This window comes from Felis catus, chromosome C2 (assembly GCF_018350175.1).
Source record: "Felis catus isolate Fca126 chromosome C2, F.catus_Fca126_mat1.0, whole genome shotgun sequence".
NCBI lineage: Eukaryota > Metazoa > Chordata > Mammalia > Carnivora > Felidae > Felis > Felis catus.
The window spans coordinates 149,422,241-149,440,043 of NC_058376.1; the positions used below are offsets into that span (position 1 = coordinate 149,422,241).

The 17,803-nt window shown below is 46.7% G+C and overlaps 1 protein-coding gene across 18 annotated transcripts in view; it reads left to right on the forward strand.

Annotated features, from left to right (window-relative positions):
* Window positions 1–17,803, forward strand: part of ULK4 (unc-51 like kinase 4) — a 577,159-nt gene that overhangs the window by 315,274 nt on the left and 244,082 nt on the right. For 17 of the 18 annotated variants that reach the window (XM_045037803.1, XM_045037798.1, XM_045037797.1 and 14 more), the window contains one exon: window positions 15,561–15,666. In XM_045037803.1, the coding sequence (XP_044893738.1) occupies window positions 15,561–15,666 (106 nt within the window). Of the gene's footprint in view, window positions 1–15,560; window positions 15,667–16,017; window positions 16,047–17,803 lie in introns of those variants that run through there. The other variant, XM_045037805.1, reaches the window with a different exon arrangement.

The window sequence follows — 17,803 nt, forward strand, 5'->3', positions numbered from 1 at the left end:
ATCCTGTTGCTTGCTTTCACTAGCTTCATCTTTTTGTAGCTTTTAAAAATTGAATACTTCCTGTATTTTAGCATTTTTATTGTGGTGTTTAATGCTATATGTTTTTATTTTATGAACTGCTTTAGCAGTGTCTCCTGCTTTCTAATATATAACGTTTTCATTATCTTTATTTTTGTAAACATTTTCAATTTTGATTTGTATTTCCCTCAAGAATTTTAAAATAGCACTTAATAAAAACTTGTTTGGTTTTTCATATTTATAGTATTAGTCCAATGAATAAATTTCTATTTGGGGGAGATTTATTGATGTTTCTTTGTATATGCTGTGGTACATTTCTTGAATTCTCTCAACATTTGAAAACTGTTCTCTTATTCTCTGTAGGGTTCAGAATTTGGGATATATCTGTAAGCTCTGTATCTATAAGGTATATCATATATGTAAAAGATATACCTTACTAATTTTTTCCTTAATCTGTCTTAGATTGAGGGAAGTGAATATAGTGCCCCATTATTAGTGCGTTTCTGTGTATTTCTCCTTCTCCTGGTTTGGGAATTCTTCTAAAACTGGGTGCAGATGTCAATAATTATTACATCCTTATTTAACTTTATGGTCTGTAGTTGAAATTTGTTTAATAAATTTGTTCTTTGCTATGTTTTTTGATCTTCTTTTCAGTCCTTAAAATAGAATTAGAATAAACAATGGGTTTGGACTCCTGTCTGGTCCTTGGGTGGCGTTTTTGCAGCCTCTTTTCCCATAGTTATCATTCCTGCTGAATGTGAATTTTTCCTCCTAAATCCTCTAATTCTTTTTTTGTTATTTTTTAGCATTTATTTATTTTTGAGAGACAAAGAGAGACACAGTGAGCAGGGGAGGGGCAGAGAGAGTGGGGGACACAGAATCCGAAACAGGCTCCAGGCCCTGAGCTGTCAGCCCAGATCCCGACGTGGGGCTCAACCTCACGAACCACGAGATCATGACCTGAGCTGAAGTCAGATACTTAACTGATGGAGCCACCCAGGCATCCCCTAAATCCTCTAATTCTTGACAGACGTGATCAAGATTTGAACCAGAGACCCCTCTATTTAGCAAGTTATGATTCCAGTTATACTTAGCTTTTTCATCATTACACATGTTGGACGTAAACGTGCTTTGGAAAGGATATTTAAAACCACACCTGCAGTATTCTGACAGGTGATTCTGTTCTCTGCAGAGCCCAGAGTGAACAGCCACCCCCGCCGTCCTTCGCTGTGTTCCATGTCTGTGTGCCCCTGGGCTGACTGCATGATTGCTTACAACTCGCTGCTGTGTATTCTAGAACTCATACCTAAGTGGCCATGTAGGAGCATCTCCTGGAAGCAAACGCTCCAGTGGTTCTGGCCAGTAGTAACAAAGCACTCAAAACATGATAAAAGTCCATCAAAGAGTGGGAGGGGGAGGAGGACGAGCATGAGGACTAAGGTCAGAGGAGGTGAGGTGACCACCAGCACAGGAAGTGGGGACGATTGTGGCTCCCCTTCAAGGCTGGTATGGAAGCTGTGGCTGGTTGAAGATGGTCTCTCTAGCAGGTGATACGTTATTGCTGAATGAGATCCTAATCCTAGTGTAATGCTCTCCTCACAGATATATATATAAAATCTCAAAGTACTCATCTCCCTGGTCACTTCCTGAATGTGGAGGGGGTAAGATTTAAAAAAAAAATTTTTTTTAAGGTTTTATTCATTTCTTACAGACAGAGTGTGAGTGGGGGAGGGGCAGAGAGAGAGAGAGAGGGAGACACAGAATCTGAAACAGGCTTCAGGCTCTGAGCTGTCAGCACTGATCCCGATGCGGGGCTTGAACTCATGGACCGCGAGCCCATCACCCGAGCCGAAGTCGGACGCCCAACCGACTGAGCCACCCAGGTGCCCCCAGGGGGTAAGATTTTAGATGATCCATTTCTTCTTATAAACCCCACAGGGTTTCATAGTGGAAAATAAATGAGACTTATTTGTGCTTGCAAATCAAATGGCCATAAAAGGTTATTTCAATAGACAGAGGCAAAATCATACTAAAATAATTTAGTAAAAATGGGAGCTAAGAGCATGCTTAATGGAACATGATTAGATTTAATTTTCTTACTATTTCCATCATTAAAGCTCCATTATCTTCTCCGAGACTTCATTTAGGTTTCCAGCCACATGGAGGCTCTGAGGCGTTCGTGGGGAGCACATGGCGGCCTGTGAGTTCCATTAAAAAACAAAAACAGCTAATGATATGCCGTTCTTTCGTTTTTGCTGTTTGACATCGGCGTCTCACATCCAGAGTCTCTTGTATTCTCTTCCTAACCTGATCTCTTAAAAGTCCTAAGTGTCATTATCTAAGAGCTTTCATGCAAAAGAAGTTTGATTCTGGAGTTGAAAACAAAACTGCGACTCGCTGATGAATGTCCCTCAAGTGCAGAGGTTCTGAGGAGTTTTGAGAACTGCTCTGGTTATCCTTTGGCTTCGAGTATCTTCACGTTGCCTCATCTGGAACCAGCAGATGCCCCGACAAGGGGGAAACGATTGAGCCTCGGGCTCTTCCACAGCTAAATCCTAGCTGTAGATGGTAACAGAATCAGTAACGGTATGAGCTCTTCACAGGTGGTAGAACTTCCTAGGTAGGGGTAGGTAAGAATCCATACATCTGACACATCTCTAGAAAACATTGTGCCCTCTGCGTGATGTCACGAAGGAGAGGGTGCTGGCCTTTCCAGCCAGAGGTAGACTCCGGTTACTTCGGGTTCAGCGTGAGGTCCGTGCCACGGGCCTGAGTACCAGCAAGTTGCTAAGGTGAGGTCATGAAGACGGGTCCCAGGTGAGGTGAGGAGTTCAGAGAAGCCAGCGGGCCGCGGGCCCTGTGGAGCTAACCAGGAGGGTGATGTCCAGTCGCCCAGCCCAGTCCGTGCCGTGGCCCTGTAACCGATGTATGTCTGGAACAGCCACGGCGTATTTCTAGTTGCTGTTGTTGTTGTTGTTTTTTAAGTTGGAGTATATCTAGTTTGTGTTTAACTGCAGTGAATCCAAGAGAAATGACTAACCTAGTCACTTACCATTAGCCGAGATTTAGTATGCATTCTGCAGGTGTCATCCACGTATTCAGAGTAGTCAGCCTCAGCGTGCCTTTGTAATGTCCCATTTCTCTTAACCTCGGGTTCCCGGGTCCCTGGGTTTGCGTCCTTCCTCGGGTCCTAGACCCTTTTCAAGGCTGCTGGTTCTCCCTGGCTGGCCCCATTCCCCTGCGCTGCCTACAATCTTCCCTGGTCTCGCCAGCTCAGCAGCGCCCCGCTCCCTGGTGTGCGGGAGCACGGCTTGACTTGATCGGCGGGCCGTACTCCCCTGGGCCCCGTCTGTCTCCCCGCGCGCCCGCTGTGTGGGAAGTGGGTGGGAAGCCCCGTGACGGCAGGTGCCTGCTGGAGCGCGATGTGGCATCGGCGTCTAGGGCGGGCCTGGCGCGACTGGTGTTCGGGGCAGCTCGGTGAAGGGATGGCGTTCAAATGAGTGCAGGGGAGAGGATTCGGGTGGTACCTCCAAAATAGGGTAGGCTGTTTTCTGTAACGCAGGAGGACATCAACGGGGAAGACCACCCCAAATAACGAATAATCAACAAACTGTTCCCGTATTTGTAAAGATTTCCGATGTGTTTGTGTATGTGGGTGTTTGTGTGTATTTTCAAATTTATACAAATTCACATTAAAACCTCTTTTTATTTTTAAATATGGGAGCTTGCATTCATTCTGTCCAAGTCAGTTCTGTTTTCTATGTTGTTAAACCTGTAATTAAAAAGACTGTATGCACCCCCATGTTGATAGCAGCACTATCCACAATAGCCAAAGCATGGAAAGAGCCCAAATGTCCATCGATGGATGAATGGACAAAGAAGGTGTGGTATATACATACAATGGAGTATTACTTGGCAATCGAAAAGGATGAAATCTTGTCATTTGCAACTACGTGGATGGAACTAGAGAGTATTGTGCTCGGTGAAATTAGAGAAAGACAGACATCATATGACTTCACTCACATGAGGACTTTAAGAAACAAAACAGATGAACATAAGGGAAGGGAAGCAAAAATAATATAAAAACAGGGAGGGGGACAAAACAGAAGAGACTCATAAATACGGAGAACAAACAGAGGGTTACTGGAGGGGTTATGGGAAGGGGGAATGGGCTAAATGGGTAAGGGGCACTAAGGAATCTCCTGAAATCATTGTTGCACTATATGCTAACTAATGTGGATATAAATTAAAAAAAAAATTAAAAAATTGTAATGATACCTCTTCTCCCCCCTCTTCCAATATTTATGTGATGACGTTGGACTTCTGGTAACTGGGGTGGCTTCTAGTATTTAGGATTCTTTTAGGGGGCTGAGGACATTGTTTCACCCCACAACCTATTGGTTAGATGCACATTGGTAAGGCATGGATGAGGGATGCCTGTCTTGTGCTAAAACTTATATTGGAGTGATCTTTGCTATAATCCACAAGTAAATATTTGAGACTGTGCAGAACTGTCTTGTTTGACTCCAGTAAAGCATAGACATTTGATACTCGACATAATTTGATATTATTTACCTTGCTTTCAAATAAACATTTGAGAAGTGTCAAACAAAGACAAAACTTCAAGCTATGAAATAAACTGTGCACTTACATTTGGAGTCTTAGAGATTGCAATCCGGGAGATACAGCTTTGAAATAGAAAACGTGCTCTGGGGAGACAGAGGAGGTTGGAGGTTTTAAAAGGAAAGAGAAGATTTCCATAAGTTGTTTTGAAGAAAAGATGCATTGGTGCTGGTATATCTACAGTTATGTTAATCTGTATGTGATTGGTAGCTGGGCTGATGTTATACAGAAAACCCACCTATGTGCATTATAACATAAGTAGATGCCCTGACTTTTAATCTGAGTTCAACTAAAAAAAAAAAAAATCTGAGAGTTTGAGAAAGAAGATGTGTATGAGCCCCACTTTCTCGATGTCCTCCTGGCTTCATTTTAAATAACTCTCTTAGCAATGCTTATTCCATTTTATTCTCCCCATTGCTGGAAGATACAGCCTTGGGTTTAGCATGAAAGGATGTTGGAGCAGAAGGGGACCTTGGAGGTGGGCCTGAACCTCCAGCAGGTCACAAGGTTGCCCCCTTGTGCACGTGTCAGGGGCAGGGCTGTCCCTTCTGCTTGCTTCCAGTGGGGCTCCCGGCATTTGCACCTGCATGGGGCAGCTGACGCGAAATGATGAGCCGGGTGCTCCATCCCCCTGGACAAGAGGGGAAGGGCTCCCTGTCCTCTGTATGGATTGAAAGGACGTTTCTAGCTGTCTGAGGTTTTGGCCTCTTCCCCTGCCCTTGGTGGATCTGGTGACAGTGACTTGTATGCTCAGAGTCGTTGCTGTTGGAGTCGTTCTGGTGGAGCCTACGTTCTGTGGCACTTCAGAGCATGATGACATGGTTGAAGTTCTGTTGGTTATTTCTCCTGAATTTGGTTCACAACTCTCTAGGGAGCTTCCTGGGTGAAATCTGAAACTGACCCTGGTACTGGAAGGGCAGGGAGAGGTGAAGGAGGAGGCCGGCCACTCCAGCTCGGTAGGTGGCAGTTCAGTAAGCAGAGGGAACCCACGGACGGACGAGGCTTGTCCTGGGCGGGCAGCAGCAAGACAGTGGATCTGTGCAGCCACCTGCCAAACCTTAGAAGTTTGTTTAGAAAGAGGCCCTAACTGGGTGTGGCCATGTTGGCCGCTCAGGTGTTCGCAGCCCATCGCCATCTCAAGGCTGTGTCCTTGGAGCGGCCTCTGGGAGCGGGAAAGGTGACCAGAACCCACATTCCAAGGACAGGGCAAGGGTGAGGAGCCTTCGGTCACCGGGGTCAACTGGCAGTCACGTCTTTATGATGACTGTACCCAACAGCTTCCACTGTAGGTTTTTGTGTGTGTAAACCTGTGTGTTTGTTTTGGTTGTTTACTGTGTTACTCATGCCCTGAGAGAGGAGATTCTAAGATTGGTGACAAACTCCAGTCTTCTATGGATGGTGTATGCACATCACAGAAGCTCAGGGGCATCTTCTAAAGACCAGCACCCCTTCTCTGACTCAGACTCACCAGCATTCACCTGCCTGTGCCCATCCATTGTCATGCACGCCAGCAGAAGGGAGGACGCGTGTCAATCAGTGTGCCGAGGGGGCCACACATATTTTCACTTGCAGCTCATCAGAATTCACATGCAGAAGGGGCTGTGACACCACTTCTCTGTAAACTCACAGCGGGGTGGCCAGGTGAGAGTGTGATAGCAAGAAAACGACCCCAGCCCGTGTGCTGCATGAATTGAGAAAAAGCTTGAAGTGCTGGGCATTAAAGAGAATCAGTTGCTCCTCTGCTCCCTGTCTGGTGAGAATGGCATGTGTCACCAGGCTGACGCCAGGCGGTGCTAAAGGCAGTGACCTGAGCAGTTGTCTCTGTGCAGCTCCCGATGAAATGTTGGTCAGCTTTTATTTGGAGGCACCCAGTGGCCGGACATGTACTGTGTCGGCTGACTTTTTGTTCCTAATTCAGGTGACCCGCTGCTTTGTGATGCAGAGACTTTTCGTTTTAGCACCTGTAGACTTGGGGTTGCACCCTGAGCTTGTCTTTTCTGGGCTCGCTTTTCCGTCTTGAGGAAATCCATTCGTCCCTCCTTTCTTCCTTCCCATCCTCTCCCATCTCTCTCCCTTCTAACCTTTGTCCCTCTCTTCGTTCTTAGCACTCATTCTGATTACTGGTTTTCTCTCTGACCTGCATGAAGAAAACTTAATGACGCCATCTCGATATGTAATTTCTTAAAGCTGAAGCCCGTTTATTGGGGTACAAGAATTAAAAATATGAAAACCCTGTGTCCTTCCCTTTCCTCTCCTCCCTTCTCCTTCATCCTAAGCTCAAGGCACTTCCCAGGCACTGTTGGGACTGTTGCTTTGATCCAGAAGCAGTGGGTGTGAGCAGATGGGCACTGCATGAATAGAGCCTTGATTGTCCAGCAGACAGCCAAGACTCCCATAGGGATTCGTCCCAGAATAGATGTTAAAGAGGGGGATCAGGTTTCAGCTGACATCTCAAGGTCCTTAGGAGATGCCCAGCCTGGCTTGACCTAAGAAATTAATTTGAGCTCTCCATAGTCCACAGTCCCCTTCTAGGTTTCAGAAATGAGACCAGCCAATATATGGTCACATTCTTTCTTGGTCAAGTTGGTCAGTCTCCTTACTCCTCTGGAATCTCCTTATTCTTCTTGTGTTTCCAAGATATACCCTGGTCTCTGCTCAGCGTCTGTGTGTTTCTTGATCCCTTCTCTCAAACCTTTTCCCAGCACAAGACCCCTTGACCCTGCCCATGGTTGTCCAGCATGATCCACGTTAACACTTCTATGGTTTTACCCAGTTTATGCATTTATTAGAGTGTCTTCAAGTTCTAGTTATTATGTTGGGTCTTTGCTGGCATTTTGTATTATCTAACAGATGAAAAATTCCTCAGATGATTTTTATCCCGTCACAACCAATTTATTCTCCAGGATCGTATATTTTCTATCATTGTGCGGCCAAAAATGAGCATATTGAATGTTCCAAAGTGATTATACAAATATAACTGTTACTGTCTAAGTAGAGTCTAAGAAAAGGAAAGCTGATTGCCCTCTGTTAATGGAGATTGAGAACAGAAGTGTGATCATGCCTAAAATACCAAGCGCACCAAATTCCAGGGTGAGTGACAGAGATCCGGGCCGCGTTGTGCTGCTGGTTGGTAAACATCCAGTGTGTGTGTTTGCAGTTTCCCTGATGTCTGATTTGTTCCTTGCTCAGAATAACTTCTTGGAAAACGGTGCTCCTTGTTTAAAATTTCAACTCAGACCGTGAGATGGCTAGGCTCTCACCGCCACTTTAGAGGCAGCCCCGTGTAACAAAAACTGGTTGAAAAACCCAATGGGATCCAGACAGTGTGTGCTTTTGGTGGTGGGGGGGGGGTCAGTAGGCATCATGTCCTCAGGAATAGCCCACCTACCACTTGTTGACCTAGTGGAGAGGTGTTAATTAAGGTCAACTGAATCTGTAGCGCCAGGGACCGGTGTCTATATTATTACTCCAGTGTTTGCAAAACAATAACAACGTTTGTAAAGCTGCCTACTCGACTCTGCATGCCCTGATGTGATTTTTAGAAGTGTGAGGACAGAGTGAGGGGGTGGAGAAGGAAGACACCTTCTCCTGCTCCTCCTCTCCTCTCCTCTCCTCTCCTCTCCTCTCCTCTCCTCTCCTCTCCTCTCCTCTCCTCTCCTCTCCTCTCCTCTCCTCTCCTCTCCTCTCCTCTCCTCTCTTCTGGGGCCTCAGTTGTTTTATCTTTAAAATCAAAAGATTGAACTGGAAAGTTTTCTCAGCTTCTTCCAAAGTCTGATACTTTGACTCTCACTTCACTCCAGGTTTGCCTGCTGGTTTGGGGCAAGCCAAGGAGCTCTGACTTCCCTCGGCCCGGTTTCCTTTCTGCCTAGGGCCATCTCTCTCTGCTCTCTGAAACCCTAGGTTCACATAAACTCGCCAGCTCCCAGCACGGTCTTCTCCGGCAGACGTGGCCAGTACTCCTTTGAGACAGGAACCGCGAGCACCACGCTTGGTGAACTCCCCAGTGTGGGCAAACTCCCACAGTAAAAGACAGCCGTAATTGAAAACTGTCTCGTGATAATTGAATGTATCGATCTTTCCAGTCCCCGAACGCAATATTTTCTTTCTTTAAAATGGGACACTTCTTTCTATTTGTGAGCAATCCTTTTTAACGGAGAGCCCCATTAAAACCGTGTCTGCGTCTGTCAGGAATTGTGGAGTGTACATTCTCCATGCCGATGCACATGCTTCGTGAGTCCTTGACAACTATTTCACATGTGAGAGATTTGATGTATTTTGGTTAAAGGGAAAAGGTCTGAATTTGTCATTTATTGCAAATATCCAAAAGCGAGTATGTACCTATTAAACGTTTGGAGGACGGTCATTTTTATTGCTCAATAAGTATTTATCAGTTATTTAATTGAAGGCAGTTTCTGGTCAGTGACAAGTTCATTCCTTGACGGAGACTCTCATGAGCTATCTATCCCTTCTCCAGCTGTATTGACCCAAGCGACTTGGAGCAAGATTGGTTTTTCGTTAATACACCAGAGGCCTCTGCTTACCAGGTGCCGCTCCTGGCACTGGGGACTTGATCGAAAGTCCCAGCTCTGCCCTCCAAGGGCTCGAGATCAGGTGAGGAATGAATGAAGGAACCAACCGTTATGTATACGGTAGGTGCTATGATGCAGTCAGGCACGGGAAGGCGATGACCGTGCTGTCCAACGGGAAGGACCGCCTTCCCCACGGCCCCCAGCTGCTGCCAAGGACACCTGGCCTGAGTCTTTAAGAGGGGACGGTAGTTTGTCAAGGCCTTATTTTGTTAACATTGTGATTATTATTTTGGGCAGTGGCAGGGGTGTAACGGGAAGGCAGAGGGACTTGTGTGTCTGGACACACCCCTGTATTTGCTCATTTGTCCCCTTCGGGCCTGTGTTTAGCTCACACAGGGTGTTGTGGGGCAGATCAGCCCGTCCATAGGCATCCCAGGCAGACACGTGGGAGGGGTGCAGCCCGCGTCTGGGGACGCTGGTCCCCGCTGCTCCCCTCGGTCTCCATTGCCAGGGCTCTCCGGCCCGACTGGCACTGGTTCTGACCCGCTGTGCCTGTCTTGAGGCGTAGCGCCCTGTCGGGAGCCGGGGGGAGGGGAGGTTGCTGCTAGAAGCTTAAATGGTGTGAAAGGGCAGGAGGGCTGAGCAAGCCAAGTGGCACAGTTCACCTGCCAGGGGGGCATCCGCAGCACTCGGCCATTGGCGTGGAGCGAGGGCTGGAGTTCTCCAGCTGAGCTCGGCATATGATTGGCAAATGGTACCATTGGGTCCACAGCCTCCTTTCTGTGCCAGCTGGAATGTATTGCTAATAAGAACTTGTATTTGCTGCTGCTTGAGGGCCTCGACAATATCTGTCAGTCAGATTCAAAAATTTAAATTCTTTTCTCGCATGTCTTGAATCAGAAGGATGGTGACCCGAATAAAAGAAGGGACTTCGTTCTGTACCTCCAGGCTCTTAGGGTGAGAGCATCCTATGTGTCTGGCTACCTATGGGAAAGAGTGCTTCCTCAGAGCCTGCTAGGCCCCCAGCAGCCCTGACCCCTGGGCCCAGGCGCTGTTTGACTGTTGGGCAGCTGGCACAGCAAATGCCCAGTAATGGTCACCCCAGCCCCAACTTCGTCATGCCTCAAACATTCCCACTCTGGATGTCCATATATCCTTGCCTTGCTTCCCAGGAAATCCTGTATGCATTTATGAGGTAAATGGGTGAAATTCATTTTATTTTTTAGCGTTCTTCCCTTTTGAGAGAGAGAGGAGGGGGGCAGAGAGAGGGAGGGAGACAGAGAATCCCAAGTAGCACAGGGCCCAATGTGGGGCTCGAACCCATGAACCATGAGATCGTGACCTGGAACTGAGATCAAGAGTTGGACGCTTAACCAACTGAGCCACCCAGGCGCCCTGTGAAATTAATCTTAAATTTGTGCCCCTTCAGCTTGTTCCCTTCCCTGTTCCTTACCCCCGGGGGTCAGAATTTGGCTCAGGAAATCATGAGAATATTTCCACAATCATAACGTGATGCTGCTCTGGGATCAAAAGCACGGGAACCGCAATGCCCTTGCTTCTGCCACCCGTGGTTCTTGCGGCCTCCCCTCCCTTCAGGCCTTTGATTCCCCTGGGGCTCTGGACAATCTGGATGGTGGGAAGCAATGGCCCTCCACCTTGGGCCTACGGTGGACTCTCATGTGCTCCCTGGGCCTGCGGGTCCCACTTTTAAGCCCTAGGAATGGGGATGAGCCTTGCTACTTGAGAAAGAGGAGCCTGGTCTACAGTGGAGGAGAGGAGGCTGGAAGTAGAGTCTCCACTAGGGGACTCGTGGCAGCCCCAGCCAAAGATGGCAACCGCCTGTGGCAGAGGAGAGCTGCTAGAGGGGCCCCGGGGAGAATCAGGGGGACTTGATTGCTGATTGGATGTGGGAGGTTGGCGAGGCAGTTGGCCCCTGGGTAATTCCAGGATCTTTGGCTGCATGGTGGGCAGACAAAAGGAGGATATGTGAGGAGAAATGAGTTCAGTTTAGATCCCATGGAGTTTGAGCGGTGTGTGGCACAGCCTTGTGAAAAATAAGCAATCTGCAAAAGTGTCCTCGTCCCCTCAGATACGGTTGTCACATCGGGACGCTCTGAAGAGCCTTCTGTGGGCTCCAGCTGTCTAGGAACCCAGCCGTATGGGAGAAGGTGTAAAAGGGACAGTGAGTGGACACCCCACTCTGTCCTAGAGCTGCACCTTTGTACTGTGTGCAGGCTTGTGCACCGCAGACTAGCATCCTGCCGTGCAACGTGTGGGTTTCCCCTGAAATATGATCTCACTGTGTGTTGAATAGGACGTGTCCTGTGTTTATTTCCAGGAGATCAGAGATTCCATGTTCACAACACTTGTGTGTGTGCTTCTGCCTTCTAGCCTCCCCTTGGCTTCTAACCTCCGTCGGGACTGGTGGGTGCCTTTCGTCGGCTTGCTGTCTTTTGAGATCTGACCCCACACCAAGGGCAGCAGAGAGTGACCGTGGTTCACTGTTACTCTTCATCGCTAAAGGCATTTCCTGCCTTGACTATTCAGACCCCTGCCAAACTTTGGGATCTGGCCATCTGAAGGCTTTTAGTGCCGTTTCCGCCCTCAGATACTAGAACGAAGTCTAACACTTTGTTTACAGTGAAACTGCTTTGGGATGGCTGATCATTTTTCAGTAGTGTTTCCTTGCTGTGCCCTTGGTATTTCAGAGCTGTCCTCTTTAAGCACTGAAGCAATTAGTTTTGAGAAGGCTGATTCTTCAGGGTCCAGTGCTCCCCTGCCTTTCATTTGCTGAAGCTGTACATTTTAATGAAGTTGTTTCATCTATGTTGCCAAACACCAGAATTTTGCTGTTTCCATTCTAATTATCTCTACTGGCAAATGCTGTGTTTTATTAGAGCTCTCAAGTGCTCTGTTTATTAAATGTCCATACACTATGCCATTAGGCACACAAATTAGGTCAGCTGTGTTTATTGATGGGTTATGGATAAAGGAGTTAAATGTTTTCGTCATGATCTTGAAATGCAGTAGGATTGCCTTCCGTGGCTGCGTGGGTCGTCAGCGATGGCTTCTCTGATGAGCTCGGCTGCCTTTCTTACCCAGCAGCCGAGGCTAATGCTATGTCTGAGTAACGGTGCTGCGGATGGGGGGGCTCGAGTATGTATCTTCAGTCTCTCGGGTAATATGCTTATTCTTTCCTTTCCTTTAGTTGTGACCAGCGCCTCCATCTCGCTTCCCGGGTTGTGTGTCTTACAGCATCGTGATGCATACTGAGGGCTTTTATGAGGCCAGCAGGTGCCAGTGAAGGTGGCACAGGGAGGGCAGCACTACAGCACTTCCCCAATTCAGTACTTGGCTGCTTCTTTCCACCTCCTACTCCAGGCCCTTTAAGTTCCTCCCACCTCACCCCGTTGCTCCTCAGGTGGTATTGGTTAAGCTGGGATGTGCTGACGGGCTGGTGGCTCCAACCCCCCCCCCCCCCCCGCCGCCCCCGTTCCTGTGGTCCCCAGGCGATGCCGCGTGGTGATGAGGGGCATGGCTTCTGCCACCGCCCAGACCGAATCCCAGCCTCGCCACTGAAGAGCTGGGTGATTCTTGGCAAGTCCCACCTCCCCTCGCTACCCTCCATGTCCTTATCTGTAAAAAGGGGAGAACCGGAGCCACTTGGGTGTATGTGTGAGGATTAAATGAGATGATAATGCAGGTTACATGCTTGGGATACAGGCCCCGGCACGTAGTGCCGCATCAGCAAAACTGTCAGCCCCGCTTTGTCCCTGTTCAGGCCCACATGGGTGTCTGCCACCCTGGGCCAAGATCAGCGCCGAGGCCGCTGGTGGCTGGGCCCCTGACCCTGTGCCACAGGCCCTCTTGTGCCACAGTCATAACCTGCTCTGTCTCTCCTTAGAGGGCTTTACTGGCGTGCGTTGAGGTGCCCGTGGTGTAGACTGCTTGCTTTATTCATGAGCCATGGGAATTAAAGAAAAAAAAAAAAAGACATCAGGTCTTTACCTAGCCTTCTGTTATATAGTCTTTCCACCCTGGGGCTCAGGCATAGCTTGCTGGGGGATGGGGTGCCCTAGAGGAGCATCTGATGGGACCCAGTCTTCCATCGGGATCATCCCTCCCTTCCAACTCTGGCCCGTGGCCTTTGAACCAAACTCGAGTTTCCCTTTTCTCTTTGCATGAGGCTCGCGAAGTGCCCAAGACTAACTCTGGCCCCACATATTTACCGTACTGTTTTCTCCCTTCTTAGAAATCCTCTACTCTGACTTTAAGAAGCGACTATGATGTTTTTTAATAGATAATTTATCCCCTGTAGGCTAATATGGTTGTGAACAGCAAGAACAAATCTTATTAACGTTGCTAAGAGAAATGAAATAACTCAGCTTGATAGAAGTTAATGGAAGTGTGTTTAATTCATATGTACACCTTCTCAACTGCTCTTCGCATGTATTTAATTCTTTCTGGGGGAAATGATAATCTAGGCCACAGCAATCGCTATCTTAGTTCCCCTGGAGAACTACAGCATCATCTTGAGCAGGGACAATGATTCTGTCCCATGCTCTTTTCTCCCCCACACCATGTAGGAAGCATATATACCTGCAAGAGAGAAGAGTAACTCTATAGAATTCTCTACTATACTCTTCGTAAAGCCCTCACTTTATATTAAACAAAGGTCACAGTGTATGAATTGTTTGAAAACCAACAACAAAGAAACTTAAAAACAACAATGTTTTGGGGCACTTGGATGGCTCAGTTGGTTAAGCGTCCGACTTCAGCTCAGGTCATTGTCTTGTAGTTTGTGAGTTCGAGCCCTTCTTCCGGCTCTGTGCTGGCAGCTTGGAGCCTGGAGCCTGGAGCCTGCTTCGGATTCTGTGTCTCCCTCTCTTTCTGCCCCTCCCCCTCTCACTCTCTCTCTGTCTCTCTTTCTCAAAAATAAACAAACATTAAAAAAATTAAAAAAAAATTTTTAACAATGGCTAGAAAAGGAACCATTTCTCTCAGTCTGGTTACAGGATTATGGGTCTCTTTTTTATTGCCTGCATCAAATATTTGGTCCTGAGGACCCCCAGTGATAAGGTTGGTGGGGGCTGCTAATAATCAGAGCGCACCTTCGCTTAACGCCCCTCTGCAGGCTGAGTAGTGCGGCTGGCAGAGGCCTTCATTCTGCAGGGAGTCTGGAAACTCCAGGGCAGGAGTCCGAGAACCTGGTTGGCCAGGGTACAATCCTGGGTTCTTAGTGTTCAGGGGTCATGGAGGTTTGGATAGTGGGTTTTTGTACTAAAGGAAATGCCTGTATCGACAAGCGGCCTCACCCCATCAGCACAAGGGAAAATTGAAGTACTGGCTTCACAAAGAGGCAAAAATATTACCAAGAGCATCGTAGAAAAGATACATTTAATCATAAAAATGTGTAGATCAAAGGAACAATGGATTTATCTCCAGTGAAAAGGACCTATATTTGCTGACAGGCTGGTCTTTGAATAAGCAGTGGAATGTGTTATTTTACTGAATGGGACCAAAAAAAAAAAAACCTGAAAAGATTTATTAGCTCCTCTTTTCTTGACTAGAATAGGTTTCCTATGTATCGTTAGTTACTTTATCATGAATAACGTGTCGTGTCATCTTGTGCCTATTAATCACCCTTTCCTCGCAACCCACTGTACGAATAATTAGATGAAATTGGTGGCGGACCATCGCTTCCCTATTCATCTTCTTGAGCCCGTGTCAGTGGAACATTCAAACGTTACCATTTACTCTTCAGTGTGTGTTTCTAAAGAAAGTTAGAAATTTGGGAGCATCGGTATTTGGCAAGCAAAGCCCTTGTCTTACATCAAGCGAAGTCATAGATGGCGAGGCGCATGACGCCAAGGGGCTGTCATTGCTGAGAGACCCACATCCGGTGACACAGCAGCTTTGGAGCCAGATGCAGCGTGGGTGTTCTCGTAAGCCTTGGAAACCACGTGTCCATCAAGGGTCTCCTGGTCGCTCTGCCGTGTGTTGTCCCTCCAAGACCTGGCGGTTTCATTTTGTGACCTCAGTCACTTTCAGGTGCGGTCTCCCCAGGTCCACGTAGTTACTTCTGGTCACTCTGACTCCTGCGTCACCCATCTGAAGCAGAGGCAGCTGTGTGGCTGTCACTCACCTCCTGCGTTGGAGGCCACATGCAGCCGCACTGTGCTCTGAGTGACTCATGCTGCCTCCCAGCTAACTGAACACGCGGATGGGGGGAGTGTCTCAGTGCGGAAGGATCTGCTTCGTTAGGTGCAGAAAGTTGACCATTTAGCCTCATGCAAAGGATGAAGGGACAGAGGTCACCCGATCATTTGTCTCTATCGTGGTGTAATTGTAATTCTGCATAGTTATGATGACATTTGTGATCTATTGCAGGAACATCAGGAGAACATTCTGGGTCACACCATGCAAAGTGTGATTGCGTTGCTCAACAATCTGGTGGCCTGCAAAGATTCAAATATGAAGCTACTTTATGAACAAGGTAAATGCTTCTTAGAATTCCTTTTGAGACTCTTGGTTTTTTGCCTATTTGTTATTTTCCTCATCATACGTAGCAGGGAGTCAAGAAGTGCTGTTTAAAGTTGACGAATCAGGGGCGGCTGAGTGGCTCAGTTGGTTCAGCATCTGAGTTCGCCTCGGGTCATGATATCACGGTCGTGTGATTGAGCCCCACGTCGGACTCCGTGCTGAGTGTGGAGCCTGCTTAAGATTCTCTCTCGCTTTCTTTCCCTCTGCCCCTCCCCCCTACTGGCATGCTTGCTCTCCCTCTCTAAATAAATAAAATAAGTTAAGTCTAGATATGTATGCAACCCCTGGCGTACATTTTTGTCAGGTGCGGCTCCTTGAATTTTGGTCCTCTCGAACTTGAAGACCTGTGAGCTAAGGACACACGTTACTGCTCTGCCACATTTCTAGACTGTAACGAGGAGACGTAGCAAGAAGGACCATCAGAGGAACTCTCATTTAAAAGGGCAAAGTAAAGGCAGATAACAGTCACTGATCCATAACAATGTTGAAATCTTGGGGGACACGTTTCCTCAGCCCTCATTGTTCCCAAAGGAAAAAAAGACTCCCGTGCTTTGAGAATAGTTTGCCCTGGGAATGGTTCTCTGTGGCTCTTGCCTCTAACTTCTGAATCCTTGTTCTTTTCCCATAAGAGTGGCCCATACTCGTAGCTGAGTAAGACTCTAAGCCTGATTCTTCCCTGTAGAAGTTTGGGACCCTACAACTGTTTTTCATTCTAAAAGGAATTATCCCTGGTCTCCTCAGTCCAAACCAGTGGTGCTTCTTTCAATGTAAGTCTAGCAAAAGCTTTGTTAGTTTCTTGTAAATTTTTTTCTGGTGTCATTGAGAAATAATTGATACAACATCACTGTATAGGTTTAAGCAGTATGGCGTGATGATTCGGTTTACATATATTGTGCAGTGATTACCACAATAGGTTTAGCTAACGTCCATCTTCTATAGATACAATAAAAGGAAAAGAAAGAAAAACTGGGAATGGTTTTTCCTTATAATGAGAACTGTTAGGATTTGCTCTTAACAGTTTTCCTATATATTATGTAGCAATGCCAACCGTCATCTTATGTTGTATATTACAGCCCTAGAACTTATTTATTTTTACAACTGGGGGCTTGTACCTTTTGACCACCTTTCTCCTTTTCCTCTGCTTCTGGTAACCACAAGTCTGATCTCTTTTTCTGTGAGTTCGGTGGTGATAGTTTAGATTCCACATGTAAGTGAGATCGTACACTATTTGTCTTTCTCTTTCTGACTTATTTCACAAAGCATAATGCTTTCAGGGTTTAACCATGTTGTTACCAATGGTAGGTTTTCCTTTTCTATGGCCGAATAATATTCCATTATGTGTATACATACACACGCTTCCTTCTTTATCCATTGATTGCTTGAGGGACCCTTAGTTTGTTTTCATGTCTGGCTACTGTAAATAATGCTGCTGTGAACATGCAGGTGCAGGTAGCTTTCTGAGTTAGTGTTTTTGTTTCCTTTGGGTGTATTCCCAGAAGTGGAATTACTGGGTCATATGATAGCTCTTTGTTTTTTGTTTGTTTCTTTTGTTTGTCTGTTTGTTTTGAGGATCCTCCATACTGTTTTCCATAGTATGGGAAGGCTGCACCAATTTACATTCCTGCCAACAGTGCGCAAGGGTCCTTTTCCTCATCCGTGCCAGCATCTGTTACTGCTGGCCTTATCAGTGGTGGCCGTTCTAACAGGCATAAGGTGATACTGCATTGTGGTTTTAATTTGCATTTTTCTAATGACTCGTGATGTTAGGCATCTTTTCATGTACCAGTTGGCCTTTTGTGTATATTCTTTGGAGAAGCGTGTGTTCAGGTAGGTCCTTTACCCATTTTTTAATTGGGTTACTTTTTTTTGCTACTGCGTCATATGATGTCTTTTTTTTAAATTTAAATCCAAGTTAATTAATTAACATGTAGTGTAATATTGGTTTCAGAAGTAGAATTGAGTGTTTCATCACATACATATAATACCCAGTGCTCATCCCAACCGCATGATTTCTTTGTGTATTTTGGATTTTAGCCCCTTGTCAGATACATGGTTTGCAAATACTTTTCTCATTCCATAGGTTGTTTTTT